The 24,791-nt window shown below is 42.6% G+C and overlaps 1 protein-coding gene across 4 annotated transcripts in view; it reads right to left on the bottom strand.

Annotated features, from left to right (window-relative positions):
• Positions 1-24,791, bottom strand: part of tnfrsf21 (tumor necrosis factor receptor superfamily, member 21) — a 63,142-nt gene continuing 38,351 nt past the window's right edge. For 2 of the 4 annotated variants that reach the window (XM_031299985.2, XM_031299986.2), the window contains 3 exons: positions 21,281-21,546; positions 5,103-5,406; positions 1-864 (listed from right to left, as the gene is read on the bottom strand). In XM_031299985.2, coding sequence (XP_031155845.1) covers positions 635-864; positions 5,103-5,406; positions 21,281-21,546 — 800 coding nt within the window. In that variant the 3' untranslated portion in view covers positions 1-634. The remainder of the gene's footprint in view (positions 865-5,102; positions 5,407-21,280; positions 21,547-24,791) is intronic. The other 2 variants (XR_004898291.1, XM_036005103.1) reach the window with 2 other exon arrangements.

Raw genomic sequence — 24,791 nt, 5'->3', positions numbered from 1 at the left:
CAATCATTTAGCAATAACCACCATGTTAAATTAGATTTTTTAAACACTGAAATCATGTTAAAGGCAAGGGAAGCCAGGATGATTGGCGCAACCCACGAAAAAAGCTGGAATGACCCTTTAAAAGTGAAGGCATTGGCCAGTTAAGATAAAGAAAGTGCATTTTTGTTTGTTTTTCCATTTAGTCAGCTTCTCTTCAAACCAGCTTTTTCTAAATTTGGCCTTTGGTTAAGCCTTTTTGTTAGGGTCACGATGCTATCATAATACCACCTTAACCAAAGTACTCCTTGGTATGACACTTAGAATGCTTTAATTACAATGAGCATTGACCCTGTATCAGGTAGAGGGTGGAAGGAGTATACACACAAGACAATTGAAGAAGATTGGAGGGTTAGGAGGAGTAAAGTACCAGTAAAGATTTGAAAAAGAGAGGGAGTAGATAGCCACCTGATCTATAACACCTAGCTCAAATCCTGTGACAATGTGACATGACAAGTCTGACACTTATCAGATCAAATATCAAGCCAAGCTTCTTCTGAACAACATCAGATCTGAGTCATCCTTCCCACTAAGGCATTCCTTTCTATTTCTGTGCCAATTCTCATCCGTGTGGTTTCTTCCTTCCTTCCTTCCTCCACTATAACAGGTCCGGGAGGTGGCTGTAGACCGAGTCCAGCAGCGTCTGGCTGGCCTCCTGACTCTTGACTCCCGCGATCTCGAACAGCTGGTCCAGCTTGTCCTCAGCGGCCGGGATCTCCTCGATGACGTGCAGCTCCTCTGGGTTCAGGATGTGCAGCATGTCGTCGAAGATGGGCTGCAGGTCGCACGGGTCCAGACGCACCTGCCGGAGAACAGTGTCTTTCTTCTCTGGAGGGGAAATAGAGAGGGTAAACAGTCATTTTAATGATCTTAAAACTGCTCCAATCAATACTTTTTATATCAACAATGGATCACACAACTATGTGAAAGGGGTTGGCTTGTGGCGATGAACACACATGGAATTATTAGTCAACTTTGTAGTTCACCTCAGCTCTACTAAGCATTTTAGCGTTTTTCAACGTTTTACTGTTTTGGTTCATTCTCATGGCTTTCTCATTAACAATAGCCTCTTTCCGACCAAGTAGTTACAGGAACATAGTTATAGGAACAGTCCACTTCTAAACAGTTCTAGTAACTACTCTTCCCCCAAAACCGGTTTTTTCCATTTGCATTCCCACTGGCCAAGTGGCCATAGGAACTGGTAGGAGGGGTAAGGGAGTGACGCAAGCACGGCAACACTACAATAAAGAATAAACGGTGTTCGAACGGCGGCGTTTAAAGACTAGGCTGGAGTAATTCAAGGTCCCAGTAGCTTAAGACATCACACACAACATTCACATACATCACAAACAGGATGATAAAAAAGCAAATCCACATGAATAGCAATAAAATAAAAAATACTAAATACTAAATAAAATAAAAAATAAAAAAATCCACATGAATGTACTAAGGGATGTATAAGCATGAGACGCTTGCAGTGACAGGGCAGGAACTGACCCTGTGATTCAGTATGACAGTGTGTGTCATGGTGGTAGTGCAAATAGGTCCAATAGTGCAAGGATAAAGTCTAGAGACCAGCATTAAATATGGACAATATAAGAGAATAATGTAAACATAGTAATATAAAAACTATAGCAGTGCAAGGATAAACTTTAAAAAAGACAGCATTAAATATGGGCATTATAAGGGAATAGAGTAGACATTAGGATAGACACAAATCAACAGTCAATATTAGAGGTTTGAAGTTATAGGGTTACAGCCATTGTTCAAGTAGACCTCAGTCCATGCTGGGGGAAGGAGGGAGGGAGGGGTTGTGCATATGGGCTAATATAGCCAGTAAACAGTGTAAACAGTGGAAGCAGTAAACAGTAAACAGTGGGCCAGTGGACAGTACATAGGTAGGTAGAGGTAGTGGAAGTGGTGGAGAGGGAGGAGAGGCAGACAGACTATGCATCTCCTCTTCCCTTTTGTGACGCATTCTATAGGAATATCCCATAAATTGTGTCTACGGATTGCAGTTTTCTTTTATCATGAATTAAAATACAGCATTATTGCTTATACAATATTAGATGGAAGGAAATGCAGAAAACGGTTTTAATTTAGGAACAACAGCCAGAGTGACCACATGAGGGCAGTCAGCATCCACATATCCATGTTTAAACTGAGTGCACTGTTGTCACATCATTTTCAGTAAGTGTGATACATAGTGAGTGTCTGAATAATTAGCCAGGGGTGTGAAGAAAGTGAAACTGCTGATACTCAGTATCTACACACAGTCCACTGCCAACAATCCAGAGTCTCTATCAATCTGCCAGAAATGCCTTGTCAAGGTAAAAATGTAGGACATGTCGAAGTGAGTCTCCAATGGAGAATTGGGATGCTTTTAAGTTAATTTGGGGATTATAAAGCTTTTAAGTAAGTTTGACCGGCTCTAAATGTCATGATGAGTACTCTTGAATAACTGATAGGGATGCACCGATAACCACTTTTTGCTCAGACCAAGTACAAGTACTTACATTTGGGTACTTGCCGATACCAATTACCAATATAAGTACTATGCCATTACAGTTCTAACAATGACTTTGAATTAATTTGCACCTGAATGCAGACAAAGGGAAGGCAAAATGTTGCCCCATGGGTGACTTCAGGTAAGCGGGAGGATTTTCCAGTTCTGTTGTTTCTCTGACATCTCTGACACTGGTGTCTGCAAAAGTGAAGCTGCAGGCTACCGGTAAGCTGTGCTGTGTCTTTAGCTACTGACTGTTGCACATTCCGGACCGTGACTCCTCGTGTTGGAATCCTTTCCAATGAAATACAGCCACACTTTAGACCGTTTAGCTTTAAGCGTTTTAACTGTGTTTAAGATAGCTATTAGCTAACAGTAGGCTTACTGTATACCCGCTGTTTTGCTAATTTAATAAAAAAATAAAAAAATAAATTAAAAAAAGGTAATTTGCATGACTAAGGAACTGAAATGAAGGTGGGTTCTTTTTTAATTTCTAATCTTGGAGCACTATCATGCTCATCATCTTGCTCTTTTGTTTTTTTTGTGTATATGTTGCATAAATGAATGTATTTTACCAAACAGCAAAACTGGGTCCAGGTATGTAAAAATTAAGGTGCACATACACTGGATCCTTAGCATATGTGATGTCAACGGATCCTATTTATTTCTATGGAAGAGCAGGAGATCTGGGCGCGTGTTGCATGATGCTGACGATCAGACGAGTGTTGTAGCACAAGGAGACTCAAGAGGAGATTTGCAGATTTGTGGTTGGTTTATTCTCAAGAAGAAGCCTAGGGTAACATTTCAACTCAATTTTATAATGTCCGACAAACATCTTTTCAAATCTCTTCACCTCTTTTCACGTCTCAGACAGCCTTGCATGCAAACTTTGGCAATTGTTGTGTCTGTCTGACCTGGCTTTTGCTTGATATTAATTAATGACCCTTCCCCATTGTCCTCAGATTCTTGGCTTGATATTCTTCTCATTTCCAGTAAGTCATTTTGTTCAAATTTCCCTAGAGACGGCTCTTGGAACTTCCTATTTGTTTGGCTGAGGTCAGCTGAGGACATCTGAGGCCAGTATACGTGACTTATTGCCACATATACTGTAAAGTCAATCTGAGGGTGTTTGTGAACTAGTCAAACACTACAAAGTTGACGGACTATTTGCCATATCTGAATTTGCACAATAACGACCTCAACTATGTGCAAATGAGGTCCGTCCATCGCAACGCACCAGGCTCGCGAAACTCAGAGCTAACTGTAAAACTAGGCAGTACTGATCAAATATGAATCAATATTCTGTTACTGCATTGATAGTCTATGTCTACAACGTTCCACTTCCGGGATTGCTCTGTTGCTGCCGGAAAATCTGCATGGTTTCACTCTTTTCGGCCGGATGACCGTTACTTTCCGCTTTCTTTGTGTTATAATTTCTGAACTCCGGTCGATTTATGAGGACTATGGTTGACTGCTCCTCAGATCTCTGCGGGGTAAATCCAGACAGCTAGCTAGACTATCTGTCCAATCTGAGTTCTGTTGCATGACTAAAACAACCTTTGAAAGTACACATGTTCCACCAAAACAAGTTCCCTCCCGAGGTAACCGTGCAGCGGCAACGTGGCTCCGCTCGGCGCTTAGCACCGCCCAAGACAATTGTGATTGTTTTAAGAAATGGCAATAAACCACAGCATGTTTTTCTCCCATCCTGGAATGCTATGTGGACTAGCCAGACTCTGTTGACGTTTAAAACTATTGGATCTGCCCAGAGCCAGTCTGGATCTGCAATAACCAATTTCTAACGTTTGGTCATGACGTTGGCTTAGCATCGCTAGCGTTCGCCTTACCCAACCCGTTCACCACTAACCGAGCGAGCTGGAAAATCTAACTTTTCCCGAACCCCGTGGGGAGGAGGGCCACAACATCATGGCCACCAACAAAACTCATCCAAGATTGTTCTTGCTCGAGCTTTAACTTCTGGATATTCGGCAGCCGATAACGGACCGAGTGGCTTCGCTCGCATCTTTCTCCGCCGCCATTATGGAACTACAACTCAAACTAGCGCACAACCTCAACGTCACCATTCTCAGCCACTCCCTCTGTTCGCTGATTGAACCGCCAAAGATTTGGCCTGAGACAACCCAAGAATATACCGCAAACCCAGACGGAGTACTGAAGGAAAATGAAAATTGAGCGGAAGTACGTAGGAGGGCGGAGCCAGGCTACTCCTCTGTGACAGTAAAACTGAATATCTTTGAACAAGACATTTGAGGGCGGCGCCAGGCTACTCCTCTGTGACAGTAAAACTGAATATCTTTGAACAAGACATTTGAGGACGTCATCTCGGGCTTTGGGAAACACTAGTTGACATTTTTTTACCATTTTATGAAATTTTATAGACCAAACAACTAATCAATTAATTGAGAAAATACTTGACAGATTAATAATGAACAATGAAAATAAACGTTAGTTGCAGCCCTATTTAAAAAAACATGCTAATGTTATAGTCACACCAAAGACCGCATTGGTTTCTTGGCAATGACATGGCTAATTAGCTCACCTTTGGTAATGAAGGAGCCGTTCCTGCTGAGGGCGGAGTCTTTGCTGGAGGTGGAGTCACAGCGAAGCAGGGGCTCCGATTCGTCGGGAAAGAAGCCTTTGCTACGGTCCACCGGCGACTGCTCCACGGCCATGCCGCTGGCGCCGGCCATGCTACCAACGCCCATGCTACCACCGCCCGCGCTACCACCGCCCACGCTACCACCGCTATTGCTGCTGATGCTGCTGGGAGACTCCAGCGGCTTGTGGACGGGGCTGAGGCTTTGGCTTACATTCACTGAGGTCATCAGCTGGTTGATGTCAAACTGTAGATAGAAAGAGATGAGAGGAGTGGAGGGGAAGCAAGAAGAGAAAAACATGAGCGTGACAAACCAATGTTCAATGGAGCACACAAGCTCCTGACCCACAGCGAGGAAACACTAAATTTCACATCGTCCTGGGTTTGTGTTCTTAGCAGCCACAAAAAAATAATGGAACACAAGTCGTTTTTTTTCACCCTCCTATTTCTAAATGGTGTTTCCCGATATTGGTTTTCTAATTTAAAGGTGCAGTAGGTAAGACTTATAAAACTAACTTTCTGTCATATTTGCTGAAACTGACCCTATGTTCCAGTAGAACTACATGAAGCAGGTCATTTAAAAAAAAAAAAATCTGGCTCCTCTGGCACCACCTACAGCCTGTAGTGTGATTTGCAAAAATCCACAGCTCCCTGTTCAGATGCACCAATCAGGGCCAGGGGGGGTGTCTAACTGCGTGTCAATCACTGCTCATGCAAACGCATTAATTCTCCCTTGTGGGGGGGAGGAGCTTGGGAGACCGTTTTGGGCTTTAGCGGAATGGGGGGAGGGACTGAGAAGTTGTCGATGTTCAAATGTTTTGGCTAAGTCCTGGATCTTCACAATCCTACCTACGGCACCTTCAAAACTCACATCCTCCTTCTCTTAATCTTTCTTTGTCCCTGTTTTTGTAATTTCTCCTCTTCTAATTACTGTATATCACCTTTCTCTTCAGGACTCTCACACCAAAGTTTCAACCCAACAAGTCCTCCAAACCATACAACCACGTAGGTTGTTGGTTTCTACCCTCTAATATAACCCATAGGAGTGTTTCGTAAGTGTGTAGTTTTTGTCTTCCCCATGAGGAATTCTAAGTATTGACAACAAAACTGTCGGCACATCCACATGATACAAGCCTTCCGTGGTCGCACCCCACCCCTCCACCACGCAGTTGCTAGTAGCCAAGGAGGACACAGTGGATAAAAAAAAAACATGATGGACTCTTCAGAAGAGGTAATTATCTTCACTCGATTTTCTGCGCACGAAAGTCGCCGGACGACACCAGTTTCTGGACATAGCCATACTGAGAAATACAGAGAGAGTTGTGTGGAGCTGATAGTCTTAATTAGCTTTATTACGTTCATTAATATCAAAAAGTTACGCACTAAAGCTTTAACATGCAATAGTCGCAGTTTGATTAGGTTTAAGCACAAAAACTACTTGGTTAGATTTAGGCAACAACACTACTTGGTGAAGTGTAGAAAAATGTTGTGGGTTGGTTTTACTTCCGGTTACGCACGTGACGTAGAACATGACGTAGTTCCGTTTTCTAGGTAAAATTAAAACAACTCGCCATTTACTTTTTTTTTTTCAAATGGGACACCAACCCCGGTCTCCTGGGTGAAAGCCCTGTGTTTGTCAGCCTGAGATACACAATATTTGGTGAACTTATTTAAATAAACATAAAAAAAAAAAAAAAATCATATCTACACACACAGCTAAATGCTTCTACAGGAGGAGTCTGGAGAAATGAGAGTTCAATTTCCTGAAAGCAGCAAGGGCGCAGAGCTAAGTGCACACCCAAGCCTTTTTGTGTTCTTCCTACTATTAAATGCCTGTATTTGTGCCAATATTGGGCATATTAAATACTCTCACTTTTTTGCATTAAATAGCTCCCGTGCTTTCTTCTTAATGTCATTTTTTTTTTTTTAATTCTCCTTGTTTCCCTCTCATCTGTTTAGCTACACATCCTTTCATATTTGTCTCCTCATCCATTTTTCATTATGCTTCAATTTCACACTTTGTCCTCTCTTTCTTTCTTAAACCTTCCTTACCCCTTTAACTTTATCTCTGTTTTTGTCCCTTTGTTCCATTTTTGACTCCTTCTCTATCCCCAATCCTTGCTTTTTCCCTCGTCTTTTTGTCTTCTGGTCTTTCTCTATGTGTCTCATGTTCTTTCAGTTTCAGTTGTCTGTCTGTTGTTCTCTCTCTCTCCTTCCTCTATCGTTGCAACCCCCTCTTCCACCCCCCTCCCCCTGTCTCTCTTTGGTGTGGTAATGAACCTGTGGTTTGAAACCAGTAGTGACTGGTTTGGGGGAAGAGATCATGAGAGCATGTCTTGTTTTTCACAGCGAGAGCCCAGTCTGGCCTAAAGGTTAGCAGCAGCAGAGAGGTCATTTCATTCAGCGCACACACTGGAAATGGAAAATGGAGCTGGGAGAAATCTGGACAGAACAACCAACAAACAAACAGACAAAAAAATAAATGTTCTTTTCTTTGGATGAAAATCCATTTCCATGCAGTGGTGGATTAGGCCTATTAGGCCTAATGAATGAGCTGCAATAGGACATGACATAGAAACACCAGTGCTTTTTTCTTGTTTTCTTTTTCCATCTGATAATGTCTGGGTCACTGGGCTGCAGCGTGACACAACATACGTGATTCTGATAGAACAAACACGCTCTGTCTCGCTCACAAAAGGCATGCGTACATGCACAGAAGCACACGGGTACGCACACTGTGACAAAGACACGGTGACTTTCATACAGCAGCAGATGTAACTGGAACAAATGTTTTTTTTTAGAACAGATGCTGGGGTAAAAAACACACCCATGAGGGATAACAAATTTAGCAGCCTCTGGGGACAGGAAGTCAGTGGATATGTAAGAATAATCCTATGCAGCACAGATCTAAACTTATTGCGGTTCTCTGCATTTTTGGCTGAATTCAAGTGAATTTCTATTTCTATATAATATATATATTTTTTTATGTACCTTTGGTTACCTTATCTGGTTTATCATGGGAAAAAAGTCAAAGTCTGAATTTACAGTGTGAGACAGATTATTTTATCAACATGCACAGGTACATTCATATGTATTTGTTACTCGCTTCTCTGTTTAGTCCATCATGGATATAATAAATTACTGTTTGGTGCAAATAAGAAAATACATTGGCCCAATCTCAAAGTCCGGACTTACAGACTCACAGACTTTGGTGCGCGTTCTCGCTTAGGGTTGTCCCAATATCGAATTTCAAAGGGCGTGTGGGTTTGAGTACACACTTACCGAGCCCTTTCCGTGAGTCTACATCGATGCAGACTTCACCAAAGGGAATTACCCACAGTTCAAAGCGTTGTGACTTTTACCACGGAGACCATAGGGAAATCCAGAAATTACAATTACAACCTGTTGTCCAGCTTGTAAAAGAAAAGTTTGAAAAAAATTTGAATCAGGCAGCAGTCTCCTGTGCCTTGGCCGTGTGGAAAGCAACAAACTTAAATGAAAATTCCCAAACCGGCAAGCGTCAGCAACATCTTTGTTATTAAACGTCACCAAGGTAACATGTGATCTTGTGAAGTGCTGTCCCAATCCCATTTATACCTACAGAGCCCATGTGGCCTCACACACTCACTCACTTAGCACCTGAGATCAATTAAGTCTGTGAGTCTTTAGTCCTTAGTCCTCAGGGCTCCCTTTGGGATTGAGCCAGTGTAAAGGGAAAAATCTGCCTTAAAGTTTCCCACCACAGATGGAAAAAAAGAGAAAGACAAAAAAATCTGGAAAGAGCAATCAAGAAAGCAAATCAACTGAAGCATATACAAATATGCAAACCTGATTACAAGGAGTAAAAAAATGTTTTAACAATAATACCAGAAAATGTTGACTGATTGACTTGAATCTTTCTAGCAATATCTTGCTTCACATTCATCCAGTTCAAAATATTCACCTGCCCACAATAACTACATAGTCTCTTGACTACTAGAAGCTACAGCCAAGCTAACCCTTACAATAGCTACTATAGTTGGATCAAGGACCTGCCTTCATTTGAAGTACCCATCAACCAAAAAGCTCAGTTTAAACATCAAGCAAGTAAGTTGAAGTTGTCAATGCCACTTTTCAATGCTGACACCTCCATTGTATTAGGGTGGGGGTAGTCTGGACCAACGGAAGTACATTTCCAGGATAATTGCCCATGTCCCTCATCTTCCGCTCTCTGTGTTGACGTCCTCAAACTCTGTTTGTGTCGAGAAACGACAACAAACTTCGAGCTAGAGATAGGTCTGGCAATGCGAGACTGGGGGAAGAGTGTTTGTTTTTACCTCAACCTTTTACATAATGTTCCTGACATTTACGTTATAAACGCTGCAATCATTGCCATACAATAGATCACACTGTCAGTACACAAACTAAAGCTCTGTCCCTTCTGCCCACCCAGGTTGAGCAGTTTGCGTATGTCTGCCACTCTGTCTCAAACCACATGGAATCTGATTTCCTTACGCTGGCAGCCTTGAAAAGTTCAGAGCGGAGCTGCTTAGGACCAAGCTGGAGCACATGGGTCACTGCGAGGAAGAACAGTACTGCTGTTCCAGAAAGCTCCTGTGTGTGTGTTTGTGTGTGTGTGTGTGTGTGTGTGTGTGTGTGTGTGTGTGTGTGTGTGTGTGTGTGTGTGTGTGTGAGAGAGAGAAAAGGATCAGGATGAGTTGCTGACTATTCCTGTCAGCACAACACAAGGCCCTGCTGGGGACAGGGACTTAGACGTACAAACACACTCACACACACACACACACACACACACACTCACACATACGCACACACACACACACACACACACACACACACACACACACACAGCCTAACACTAATATGTACACACACACATACAGCTTGAGCCAGCTAGCCTCACTGGCAGAGTTAGCAGATTGCTGCAGAAGGGCACTGAGGACAGACACACACACTGGGGATAATTTGATTAATTGGATCAAAAATGTTACAGCAACTAATCTCACTCAGCTGTAATTACTCAATCTGTAAAGTAGAGCACAGCACCAACCCCACTGTTAATCTATGATGTGATGGTACAAATCTAACCTGACATGCCAGATGGTTTGATAAACAGAACCATCTAAGAAGCCGTCATAGAAACTGAGCGCATTGCGTCGTGCTCAGAAAGCCACGCCCATTGGACGGTAGAACAACTGGTGCCACAATATGCAACTAACGGCTAAAAAGCTAACAAAGTGCATGTGGCTAGCTAAAAACATCAGATTTAAGCATGTCAAATGATTACTTTAGCGACCAGCGAGGACAAGTTAGCTGTTGGTAAGCTAATGTTGGCTATGTGTTAGCAAGCTAAGGGTGTGTGGGAGATTCATGTTGAGATTTGACATGAGTCAATTGAGATTGATGAGATTGATTCCGGAAGGAGGAAGACGGAAGCAGGACGCTGCAGGCTGAAGCTGGAAAGCCCCGACGCCACACGAAAAACATTACTGGAGAGAAAGACTGTTTTCTGATAAAATAGACATTTTCTTGTATTCCCACAACACAACTTTTGTAAATACACCTTTCAAAACCTGAACTACACACAAAAGAGCAGGCTGGTGGAGAAGTCAACAAGAGACGCTGAGAGCTGCTGATGATGAACGACACTAGCAGGCGCGGCTCTGATACACAAACCAACACGGCGGTTGGGTGAGTCAGTTTAACACAGTACAACCCCTCCTAGGTAGGAAAGTATACATTCATCCAGGCCAGCTCAGGTCTCATTCTCATGTTAAATGCAAACACACAGGGAGCTGAGACAATATAATTAATGTTACGAGTTAGGTTAGCCTTAAGTAGCTGTGGTTGTTTGTTCTACGAGCCCAGGTTAGCTTAGCCGTGTAACATAAAGCACTTGCAAACATACGACTATAGCTTTCTGATTTATTCACATCCCACTGTAACACAAGTTGCATACTGTCAAAATGCTTTAGCTTAACTTACAGATATATAGTTAGCCTAAAACTGATATTTGGATATTTGATTTGGTGACAAAATGTATGTGCAAAATATAACTTTTGGCATAACGTTAGCTTAGTGTCTTTCCATTGTTCCTGCTGATTCTTCACAACTGTATCCACTTGTGTCTTCCTAAAAGCTCAGTTTTTTCAGTTTGGCATGAGTTATTTACTGTGTTTGTAGTGCATACCACCACAAAGCAGCTTTAAGGCATTTTTCTGTTGTTTTCTACCAGACAAAATTGACGAGGAGGCACCTTCATGCAATACAAGTCAATGGAGAATTGTTTTTCTCTCCGGTGGGAGCGGGACTTAAATGCGCTCTTTCTCTATTGGAAACTGTTTGGAAAAGGGCCGGCACTTTCAAAAAATACCTGGCAGGTGATCAGATGAACCATCTGTCTATCACGCCATCTTTGAACACAAACCTAAACCACACCTGCAGCTTCCAGTAGTTCCTGGTTGGCTGTTGTTTGGAGACAAAAGCATTTACTTGGAGCCTGAGCCTCGCATGAAACCAGCTACAGTGCAATTTCAAGTACATTCAGCCTTTACCACTAGTCATCTTTGACATTTAAAGTACATCTTTAATGGATAAGCCTGCTCCCAGACTGCATTAAAGCATACTTAATGTCAGAAACACTTACAAACAAACAAACTTGATTCTATTAAAGGTAATTACCTTTAATAGAATCAAAGCAGTTTCTGGGAAGAAATGTTGTGTTTTTCTGCAGAAAGTAATGGATGTAGTTTCATTTTATCATCTTATGGGTCTCTTTATGGAAGGGAAATTGCACTTGATTGTGCATCATTGTGGCAGGGGGATAATGACTACTGTGTGTTGTAGTTTTTATGCATTCCCTTCGCAGAGAAAAAGTATAAAGCAAAGAGGAGAAAAATCTACCCAGGTCCCAAAATTATCTTCGGCAGTGACTCAATTTACTTAGGCTTCTACTTTTAGTTAGGTGTTGGCCATTTTTGTTTAATTGTTGGTTTGTATGTAAGGGCTTGGTGGTGTGGCTCAACGCCCTGATGTTGGCCAATTAGTCTACACATTGACATGTTATTGCACTTTATTTCGTACTGTAAGGTGTTCTTTAATTTAAATGTTCATCATATTACATTATCCCCTCCTTTTTAAAATATAATGCAGTAACGTTTACTCCTGTTTAGGGCTGTAACGGTTCATGTATTTGTGCTGAACCATCATGGTACAGAGGTTACAGTACAGTGCACGCAGCCGCAAGCAGAATACACGATATGTAGTTCGATGCACATAATTCAGAACCAAAGTTCAAGTGTGAGCACATTAGCTACGATAGCTGACATTAGCAAACATAGCGCTTGTTCCAGTGGACCTCAGCGTAACATCAGTTAGGTTAACTTTAATCAGCACAGTTCTATGGGAAAAGACAACGGTAAAGAGAAACAGAATTAACATAACAGACTTGTTGTTTTAGAGTTTCAGATAAACTCATGTAAGACATTAACGCACACTAGCTGCGTGGTCATGCCAGGCTTCAGAGTGGGCTGTGGGTCTACATGCTCTACTTGCCCCTCCTGTCAAATCACTCCACTCCTTGCCAAAACAGTGACTTTACACATAATACTATATGTGGTTGATGTTGGACGGTGACAGCATGTGGCTATGAGTCCAACATCAGGATAGGTAAATCAACTTGCCAGTCTCCTGTCGACTCTGCTAACCTCCTGCTGATTCTGCTAGTTTTCAAATGTAAACATCTAATAAAGCGAGACGTATCTGTATGTATGTATGTGTGTCCGTGTTTGGGGGGAAGGTAACTTGCACGTCACATGCAGACGCCACATGCAGAACGCTTTACAACAGGGGGGGGCTTACTCTTTTCCTGCTTAGCTACATGATTGGTGGATATAAGCCAGACACTATATAGTATTAAGTTGTTGTGAGCTGTAGCCTACATTCTTATAAACAGAGGCAGAACATAACGTAATCTCGGAGATCATTCCTTTACAGCGCTGTGCAATGCGAGAAAATCTCAGAGCTGAACCGGGCAGACACAGCAGTTTTCATCAGACTCACCCTGGGTTGGGTTAATTAAGTATACTGCTAACTTACAACACTAATAACATTACCGTCGCCAAAATACCCCCGCGAATCAAATTTTCTGAAGGACGTGCACAGATGAACGTGACTCTGGTTTGTGTTGATTAACAGAAAAGACAGAACAGCAAAAAAAATCACCATCTTTCCCTGTCGCTAATTCATTATTTTTTCCCTCCACCCCTAGGACAGCAGCTCCGCCTGCTGCAGTCTCTAACATGATGCATTCATTAGCCACACTCGGGGGACTTATCGAAATGAAACAGCATGGCTGCTCTTTAATCACTTGTTTGTACATAAAGATGCCCGGGCCAGAAAAGCAAGCAGACAGAGAAACTATTAAACATTAATTTAATAAATGAATAAAGCATGCATGTTTTTTTTTTTTTTACTTTACAGACAATAATCTCGAGTTACAGTGTTATTAGTAGATAGGAAATAAGATTAGTCAAATTCCTGTCAATTATTCACAATATATTTTGTTGCTTTCTAAGTGCAAAATATGACTTATTGTCACACACACACACACACATACACACACTACAGCAGTGCTTAGCACTGCTTTGTATAGCAGTGTTTTGTATTTGTAGCTAAAGTAAGAGTGAAGAGAAAGGGAGTAACACCCATCACTCTGTCTGGTTTCAACTCGCATGCAGCAGCAGAGATAAAAATAGAAACATCTATCAGCTGACAGTTGTTCCGATGGGAATACATACAGTGAATGTGTTTTTTCTACTGTGTTCAAACATCAATGTCATATATTGCTGTTATTTAACCGACGTATTGACATGCTTCCCATAAGTGAGTCACATTGACTTAGTGTAATATGAGTGACAACAGTACATTCAATGAACCTGGCCTTTTTAAAAGTTTCATAATAATAATAATAATAATAATAATAATAATAATAATACATTTTATTTGTATTGCACTTTACATTTCAGCAATCTCAAAGTGCTACAGAGCATAAATAATGCAATTTAATAAAAACAAAAATATATATATAAATATCAAGGTTATTAAAAATAGTTAAGAGGAAAACCTATAAAATCCATTTAGTAAAAAGCTTTCTTGAAAAGATATGTTTTGAGGTTTCGTTTAGAAACATCCGTAGATTGTGGGGCCCTTAGGTTTTCAGGGAGGGTGTTCCACAGCCTCGGAGCAGCAGATGAGAAGGCCCTATCACCCATGCTGCAGAGCTTGGTTCTGGGGGCTTGGAGGGTGTTTGTGGATGCAGACCGGAGGGTGCGTGAGGAGGTCTGGCGGGTGAGGAGTTCCTGTAGGTAAAGGGGGGCATGTCCATGAAGGCACTGGTGGGTGAGGAGGGAGACCTTATATTCTATTCTGAGTGGGATAGGGAGCCAGTGAAGAGATTTCAGGATGGGGGTGATGTGATCGTGCTTGCGCACCGTCATCAGGATCCTGGCAGCACTGTTCTGGATGTATTGTAACCTCTGGATGCTTTTGCCAGAGATCCCAATGAGGAGTGCATTGCAGTAGTCCAGCCTGGAGGAGACAAAGGCATGGACAAGCTTCTCTGCATCTGCCAGGGTGAGTGTTGGACGCAGTTTGGCAATGTTCTTAAGGTGGTAGAATGATGTCTTACAGAGGTGTTTGATGTGGGTGTCAAAGGTGAGTTGAGGGTCCATTTTAACACCCAAGTTGGTGACAGATGTGGAAAGGGATATGTTTTGGCCAGAGAAAGTGATACTGTTGATGGTGGAAAGGTGGAGCTGATGTGGTGTGCCAACTAAGATGGCTTCTGTTTTGGAACTATTTAGCTGAAGAAAGTTGAGCTTCATCCACGCCTCTATCTCCTTCAGGCAGGTAGTCAGTGTGGATGTTGGCAGGGGAGCAGAGAAAGTGGGGGTTGTCCTGAGGTAAAGCTGTGTGTCATCAGCATAACAGTGGAATGATATACCATGTCTGCTAATTACTTTGCCAAGGGGGAGCATGTAGATGGAGAAAAGGGTGGGGCCCAGCACAGAGCCCTGAGGGACACCGCAGGTGACAATGTGGATGTGTGATTTGGCTTTGCCCAGGGCGACTTGCTCGGTTCTGCCAGTCAGGTATGAAATGAACCAGTTGTGAACATTTTCTGAGAGTCCAATGGTGTTTTGCAAGCGGTGGAGGAGGATGTTGTAGTCTACTGTATCAAATGCAGCTGTTAGGTCTAGGAGGATGAGTAGAGATGGGGAACCAGTATCTGCTGCCATCAGGAGGTCGTTGGTAACCCTGACCAATGCTGTTTCTGTGCTATGGCCAGGGCGAAAACCAGACTGAAACTTTTCAAACAGGTTATTGTGTTTGAGGTAATCATGAAGTTGTACTGCAACTGTTTTTTCCAGGACCTTTGATAGGAATGGAAGATTGGAAATGGGCCTGTAGTTGGAGAGAACTTCTGGATCCAGAGTGGGTTTTTTCAGTAGAGGTCTGATGACAGCAGTTTTTAACGCAGATGGGACATGGCCGACCATGAGGGAGTGATTTATGATCCTGGTGATGAAAGGAGAGACGGCCGAGATGTTGGCCTTCAGCAGGGCTGAAGGGAAAGGGTCCAGGTGGATGGCTTAATTTTTCTGATGATGTTCTCCACTTCTTCCTGTGTGACATTGGAGAAAAAGCAGAGGGGCTGGCCAATCTCAAATGGTGGGTTGGCAGTTGCTAGGGGGAGGACAGCATTTGCAGAGAGGTGTGAGCAGATGTTATTAACTTTTTGTTTGAAAAAAGTGATGTGTATGTTGCACCTCTCATTGGTGGACTCAGAGCGGGAGAGTGAAGGTGGTTTGAGAAGGTGGTTTATTGTTGAAAAGAGTTGTTTGAAGTTACCGGGACTGTTGTTGATGATGGTGGAATAAAACTTGGACTGTGCATCCCTCAGAGCTTCTGCATACGACCTCCTGTGTTCCCTGTATGCCTGTTTGTGAACATTCAGTCCAGAGGCCTTGAGCCGCCGCTCAAGGACACGCCCAGCTGCCTTCATCTTTCGCAGCTCGCAAGTGTACCAGGGGGCTGAGCGCGAGAATGAGACTGACCTGGATGTTAAGGGAGCGTGGAGATCCAGAAGACTGCTCAGGGACTGGTTGTAGAAATCCACAGAGTCAGCAACAGAATGGAAGTCGGTACAGCTGTAGGAGAGAAGTTCATACACTGCACACAACTTTCTTTTTTCTCTTTTTCACAAAATTTTCTTTTTGTTTGTCTGCCTTCCTGTCTGTAATGATAGCCGTGGTTTCACCATTCTGCGTGCAATGTACTGTAGCTTCCCTCCGCAGTGGGGGGAAGGTCTGAAACCTCTTTTGACAATTTTGACAATGAAAATATCAAAAGAATAATAAAAGTATAAGAAACAAAATAAATAATAATTCACAGAAATTATTTATGAATGGATGGCGAGTTAAGCTGTGGATCAATCACCTTCGATGTGCCCAATGGCCATGTCCGAAAAAAATAAAAATAAAAATCCATTTGTGATTACACCTCTGCAGTGGACTCTGCTGTTGTGCCCCCTGCTGCTGTCCCCGTGTCTGCCCTATGTTTCACCCCCTCGCCCCCTCCCCAGCATGCTAGCCAGGGGCCTTACATGTTCAATTTACAACCTCACAAGTTTAGCATCACCCACATCCTCTGTTTTCATCACTGTATTACTATTACTATACTATCGTTACTTATTATCCTCCCTACCATGATTCTCTCTCCCCTCATTTTTTTTTCATCATCACTCAGTAGCCATCCTCATAAAAAACAAACCACATCTGGGCAGCTGTGGCTCAGGTGGTAGAGCGGTTGCCTACCAATAGGAAGGTTGGTGGTTCGATCCCTGTCGAAGTGTCCCTTACACAGAACCCCAAATTGGTCCTGATGTTGCGCCAATGGTGTGAGAATGTTTACATATTCATAATATGTAAAAGTGTTTTGAGTAGTCAGTAAGACTATAAAAGCACTACACAAATACAGTCCATTTTGTTCATAAATTGTACATAAAATGCATGTCGAAAAGAACACTAACAATATAGATCAGACCGAGGTACATATTCAGAAATGTGACTTGGATCTAAAAATAGGGATGGTACGGGTGGGGGGAAAAAATCGATACAGCATAGTATCGCGATATTTTCCGTGGCAATACTGTATCAATACACAGATGCCAAGTATCCATCTATTATTATATATGTGTTGGTCTGTTTGTCTGCTTGACAATCTCATTTTGCAGTGAGATGAGCAAACAGAGAAAACAGATGTTGACAAAGTTTCCTTTTGGGGACATCATTTGAAATTGGGAAACATTTGAAGTTGGGAAAAAGGTAATACATTGCAATATATCGCTGAATATTGCAATATGTTTTAAAAATCGCAATAATATCGTATTGTGACATAAGTATCGTGATGAAATCGTATCGTGAGGCCTCTGGTGATTCCCACCCCTAAGGGATGGTACCAAGGACAGGTCTTAAATTGGTACCGGTGCAGTCGATACTGCAGTCTGTACTTGAACGTCATTTATGAGGCATTTTGGCATTTTGCGTCCTTGCTCAAACCCCACCCATCCAGGCCCCCAGGAAGTGCGGTGGTCTTTGAAGCAAATTGAACATAGTGGCAAAACGGTGGAATGCAACTCCCCGGCTGTCACGTGATTCCATCTGGCCCAAAAATATTTTACGTGGCGAATCAGTGAATACATTTTTTTGAGCGTCACCAGACGCGTAACTATCGGTAAGCAGGGTACGTGGTTGCTTACGGGCCCGGACCAATTAGGGGCCCGCGTGACTGGAAGATATTGATTGACAGCCGGGGCCCCCTATCGCATTTTCATTACTATCAGCTATCAGCCATTTTGGGCTGCAACAATCTCAAAAAAAGGCCGCGAAATCCTGGAGGGACTGCCCTTGTGTATTTTTTCATGTGTTATGGTGCACATTCACCAGTGTTTTTTGTTGTTGTGGTGCGTGTAGGCTACTCCTTATTTTGTCATCTCATCTCTTATATGCTGTGTCTCTATGAGCCTATTCTGTTCTATTCATGGTAGCCTACTTGTGGATATTGCGCCGTCATCACGTGCTGTAGTAAGGGGGCCCGCCTTGATAATCCTGCATAAGGGCCCGGTGTTGGCTCGTTACGCCACTAAGCGTCACAACCTCCGTGAAAGACTAGTTTCACTATCTGAATTTGATCCTTTCGGTCAGATAACATGTGGAAAGTCTAGAAGAGCCACATGATTAAATCATTTAATCTCCATTCAAGTTAGTGGAGCACTACACCGGAAGTAGCCGGCTCAGCTGGCAGAGGTCTCTAATGCACCCGCTCTTTAGGCCGCACAGTGCAGAAGCAGTCCTGATCATCCGGGTATTTTTTGGCTTTATGATGGCCTCATGCGCTTCACCTCGAATGCTGTATCCAGTTCTTGTTATACATTCATACACCCATCTTGGAACTCGGCCTACATTTTGATCTTGACTACACACCTGCAAAGTTTTGTGACTGCATCCTGCACCGGTCGTGACGCCATCGCTGACAAAATCTCTCCACAGACAGACCAATAGACAAACGTATAAACATCTGGCTAGCTAAGTGTTCAAAACCGCCTCTGTGGTAGTTCCCACTACCGTATGTGTCTCAAGGACCACATGTTTTGCCATGATGAGACACACATGCACACATGCACACACGCACACACACACACACACACACACACACACACACACACACACACGAAAACAATACCAATATTGCTATCACGGCTGCCTCAAACCCCAAGTACACAAAATGGTGTGAACGGGCTGTCCACATACTTCTGGCCATAAAGTGTATCCGTCTTAAATCAGGTTAAGGATGAATACCATACTTAAATTGTTCCAACAGAACTGCTCCAACTTCCTGTGGTCCCTTTAACACAATGAATTCTCCATAATCACCATGCCTATCTCTTACCAAACAATTTCATTATCTGCTTATCCCTTATCCACGATCAATCCAGTAAGACAGACAGAAAACTACAGCCGGAGATGATCTGCTCATTATTAAGCTGTGATGAAAGGCCAAATTACAATAGATGACTAAGGAGCTGAGACACTGAGACGACGGGTGTGTCTTTAAAACCAGAACAAGGCTGTAACTGTGCAGCGCTGACCGCTGAGAGTGCAGTCAAGGGCACTCATTTGACATGAATCACTGGAAAGAGTAAGAAGGAGGAAAGTGAATGGTGATGAAGGGTTCTGGGTGTCCCGTGTTTGCTGTGTTTAAGGTTTTCTGTTTGTGTTTGTGTTTGTGTGTGTGTGTGTGTGTGTGTGTGTGTGTGTGTGTGTGTGTGTGTGTGTGTGTGTGTGTGTGTGTGTGTGGCCATTAGAGGGCGCAGTCACTATAAACGTAAATTTAGGTCTTAATTGCTGCTTGAACAAACGACTTATGTGGGCGTTTTTCGGGGAAGGCTCTTAGTTGTAAAAACATTATGTCAGAATACAACATAAAAAAAAAACAAATACGGTGAACACTGCCTTTCTTTGATATGAATTTAAACGATTAATGGGAAGCTGTATCAATGACATCACATGTGACGCTATCTTTCTTTGATCAACGTGAGAATTTTTAACTCGACTGAGCGGGAACACAATGTCAGGCTGAATGAATGAAGTGTACCAAAATGGAAATTCAGTCAGATTATCAGGCTACTTTTGTGGTAGCATTCGATTTTCATATTTTGGCATCAATGCAATGAAGTACCATTAGTAACATTAGTAACATTCCTGATTTTCCAGAAAATGTTCTCTATTACAATATATATCCATAATGTGTTAAAAAAATATGACATGTACACTACTACTTCTACATATCTTAAAAAAACCTTTTTCAATTGTAATTTTTATCAATCAACAGACTAATAACACAAAAAACAGGTAAAAAAATGTCCCATTGTGCTGTCATGTAGTGTGCCATGAAGTTTGCTTACTGCTGCCCACTTTGTCTCCGCCTCAGCTGCTGATGTCACAGTACCAGGGGTGGGACTAGAAGGGGGGCACTACCCCCCTTGAAATAGGATTGGCCCTGCCTGGTGACCCCCCCCCCCCATTCCATTGGGCTAGAGTGCTGTCAATCTGACTGCCTGTTCTGCCAATTTTCCCAGCCCTTGTCACATGACCAATTAATGTTTCCATGAAGACTATCCAAAATTCTGATCCCATGGAACCAGCACTGGGATTGTTTTTAAAAAAAAGCAGACTGAGCTTATAGAAAATGTGTATTGTATAAGGGTTAATGCTGCTAATGTTTTAAAGTATGGCATTCATTTAGAACAGTAGAATAGTACTGTCTGTTTCAATGGAACTCCTTTAGTAGGTGTCCTATAACACTTTTTTATGGACACCCTGCAGCCAATCAGAATCGAGTATTTACCCAGACCATGGTATAAATTCTAATATACAATTTATTGAAAATGAAAACAAGTGAAACTAGTAATGAACGTGATATTTTATTTAGCAGAATTAAATTGTGTTGTTCTATCCTATTCAATATTTCCTATATTTCTAAGCAGATTTTCTATGCTGTATTCAGAATCCCCCTCCTCCCTGACTGACTATTGGTCCCCTCTGTGCCACCCTACTTAAAAATTCCTGAAATCGCCCCTGCATAGTACCTCTTTGGAAATTCACATTCTCAGACAAAAAGTCACACCACTTCCTCCCTCACTAACTCACTTATCCCTGTTGTATGTAGTATGCAGTAGTATGCAGAGAGAGGCTGCAACAGTGAGTGTAAGTAATGCTTTAACATCAATTCATTCTCCCAACGTGAACTGTTGCTTTAATGTGAGGAATGCAGCTAAACCACAGGGACCAGCTCCAATGGGACACACCAGACAGCTTTCCTCACAGATTAGATTTCAGTGGGAGTGAGATGCAAAGAACAGTGTGTACTACAGCGTGTGCCAGTGATGTCGACAGAGCTGAAGAGGTCCGAAGTATTTTCCTGCTACACCTCTAAATAAACCTGGTTCAAAACAGGACCAAATTAGAAGATGAATGTCTCGCCCACACATCCATCCAGCCTACCTGTGGGTTGTCCTCCATGACACAGCGGATCTTCTCCACCACGTCGATGCGGCGCTGTCGGTGCAGGGCGTTGATCAACTTGGCCAGGTTGGCGTCGCTGTCCCGGATGGTCCAGTGCTGCAGCGCGGCGTACGCTCGCTCGTGTTCTGACGAGTAGCCATTAGAGAAGGCAGCCACCTCCCTCTCCGTGGCGTTGGCCAGCGACTGATAGATGTCTATCCACTGGGTGCCCACATGGGCCGCCACCAGCTTCAGGATATCCACCCCTGAGCAGGGGAAGAGAAAGAAAAGTTAGAGAACCCACACTTAAATTTGAAAGAAGAGGGCTTGTGATTAGGGTTGGGTTAAAATCATTTTCCAATTAAAATCGATCATTGTTTGAGTGATCTGATATCCATTAATAAAATCCTGAAATCGATTTTTTAATACATGCCCTTTTCACCATGGATGTTTAAGGGCATCACGTGACGGGCTAGGAGAACTTAAGAGGAAAGCATAAGACTTTGTGTCCCGGTAATACTAAACTCAAAGAGACTGGTGTTTTTACCTAAACCACAATCTTTTTTTTCTAATCTGAAGTAAACGTTTTAGTGCCTAAACATAACTGTCGTCGCCGTAGGACAGTCACCTTTTGTCGGCTAAACTCAACTGCAACCCTCACGGTGCCCTTTACTCAGCTCACAGTCACCTTTGGTCGGCTAAAGTCCTACCTCATTGATATCAAATCGAAACTGTAAACATAATCGAATCGATTCGGGAAACCATTGGTGATATCCAGCCCTACTTGTGATCATTTGTTCAACCACTATTCAATACAAAAAAGAAAGAAAAAAATGAGACTCCAATGATTGCTGGATTTCCTCTTAATTGAATAATGTAGGCCAGTAGCTGTGCTAGCTAACAGGATGCAGCAGCAAGCAATTGCCTCATTTCTGACTAATGGAGCCCTCATGCTATGTGCCACACAATACACCATTGTTCTATTTCTGTCAATTACACTGAACTTCTATATGGTGTCTGTATGAGAGTGTGTCTGAAATTATACTGTTTCAGCTTGTGCAACTAGTGTGTCATCTTATGTGTGTAAGCTGGTCTGTTTATTATGGACACAGTTGTGACCTCCATCTCAGAGTTAGTTGGGCCTCAAGCAACCCTAAATGTGACATTAGAAGTTGTTATACAGAACATTAATAGTACTGCATTCTGTTGGCTTTCTTTTGCCGCTTGAAAAGTATAATTTACATATCTGTCAACTGTAGGCCAGAACTGGAAGATTTGTTTTGCCTCATTCAATGACAAGGAACCAGCTTGTTCCCTAGCCAAGCTAGCCAGTTTAACATGCTTTAAAAAGGTAAAGATTTTACATGTCAAAGTCAAGTTTCCAGGTGGAGAAGTAATACTCAGCCTGTGAAACAGTTGTATGTCTTCTGTAGCTCTGAAGAAGCTTTGAGAAAATTACTCAAAAGACATCACTTGATTATCATCTCTGCTTGTACACTGTAAACTCATTTACAGAAAATATGCATTTCAAATTGTCGGCGCGGAGTATGAAACATATAGGCCAAGTTTGAAGGACTACACAAAAGAGTCCATGGAATTACATCTTGGTAATAGTGTAGTCAAGATGTTAACCATATACATATACCATGAAATGTGGTACATATATCCATGGTCACCAGAGGATGAAGACTTTTGAATTTGGTGATCCCCTGACTTTTCCTCTAGCGCCACCATGAGATTGGTGACATATGTGGTTTTGAGGTAATGTTTTGCAACTATTAGATGGATTGCCATTAAATATGATTCAGACATTCATGTCCCCATTCAGAATAAATTCTACTTGTACTCATGATTTTAATTTACTGCCATAATAAGGTTCTAATAAGTAATGGTGGTCCTAAAAATACTACAGAGAGCTGAAATATGGCTGTAGACTCTTATGTTGCATTTCCACTGCATGGTACAGCACAGCTCAACTTGACTCGCTTGGAACAGTCCTTTTTTGGTTTATCCATTGACAAAAGTTGTGGATGGTACATGGTACCTTGTACTTTTTTTGGTATCACCTCCGTTAAGGTTCCAAGTGAGCTGAGTCGTTACTAAAAGGTGGAGTTAAAACACAGCAGACCACTGATTGGTCAGAAAGAATCGTCACAGAGGACATTCTGCACAACCCCGCCATTTTTAAATAGCCAAGCTACCATCAATAGCGACCAACCCAGACCCATTTACTTAACCCAGATGGTAGCCCGCAGACATTCCGCTGTTAGGTTGCCGTTGAAAGGACTCAGTTCGAGAACACACTGCGTTTGTGTCGCGTTGAAGATGATGTCACAGCGGTCTAGCACTGCTTCGCCATGACGATCAGCTAAGAATCCGCCTACATTGAGGGGGAAATATCTGCAGTGGAAAACAAAATTGAAATCGGTACCTGGTACCAAAGGGAGTCAAGCCGAGCCGTAGAATGCAGTGGAAATTCAGTATTCCAATAATCTTGTTAAAGGAGGTATAGTCTCGCTTTGCCAGACCCTCCACACGCGAGGGTCTGGCTACTCAACACAGCATTCCGGGATGGGAGAAAAATGTGCCCTGGTTTATTGGCTTTTCTTTAAACCAATCACAATCATCATGGGTGGCGCTAAGCTCTGCACAGAGCCGCTGTAAAATAGTTGTGCGAGAGAAAACTCAAGATTGATCAGATAGTCTAGCTAGCTTTCTCAATTTACCATGCAGAGATCTGAGGAGCAGTCAACCATACTCCTCATAAATCCACCAGAGTTTAAAATTAACGCCGAAGGAAACAGACATTCATGCATCCGGCGGCATTTCCTGCGGCACCAGAGCTATCCCGGAAGTGGAACGTCAAGGATATGGACTAAAGGAGGTACAATGAAGGACAATGCCTCTTTCTATGTAGACAGCATGACATAATGCTTTCCCTATCAGGTTGTCCAGCTAAGTCATGAGGCCACTGGCACTCAAGGAGCTCAAAGATTCCACTCTGCGCAACGTATCCACCTCGTAACCAACACATCAGCTTTCCACACACACATGGTCAGGTTTACACACATACATACACAGGGTGATGCAGAGGCAATATGGCAGTCTTGGATCTCCCTGGATCAGCTGGGGCAACCTCTTATTTTAGTACGTAGACACATGCCTGTTGTATGGTTGGAAGTGGTGGAATACACAGAGTCATTCATCTTGAAGACAGACAACTGTTGAGCAACTGCTGCTCTGAAAAGAGAAGGATCTGATTCTCAAAAGCTTTTGTGACTACACCAAACATGTCAGGTTGGATCTTGTTCTAATCGATCACAGGAGAGAATCGATCCAACCTAAAACTGAATTTAGACAAAGGAGAGCTCACCATTCCCAGTGCTACAGTATAATTTATTAGCATGTTTCCTTTTTGGTTACATTTCATATTTGGTATTTTAAGTTCACACCACTGTCTTTCAAGGAAAACCAGAGCTTGTAAAAAGAGGTCACATTGACTTACAAACAC

Source organism: Sander lucioperca, chromosome 9, assembly GCF_008315115.2.
Source record: "Sander lucioperca isolate FBNREF2018 chromosome 9, SLUC_FBN_1.2, whole genome shotgun sequence".
Taxonomy (NCBI): domain Eukaryota; kingdom Metazoa; phylum Chordata; class Actinopteri; order Perciformes; family Percidae; genus Sander; species Sander lucioperca.
Note: the sequence above shows the minus strand (reverse complement) of the source record. Positions and strands in the feature narration are given on the sequence as shown.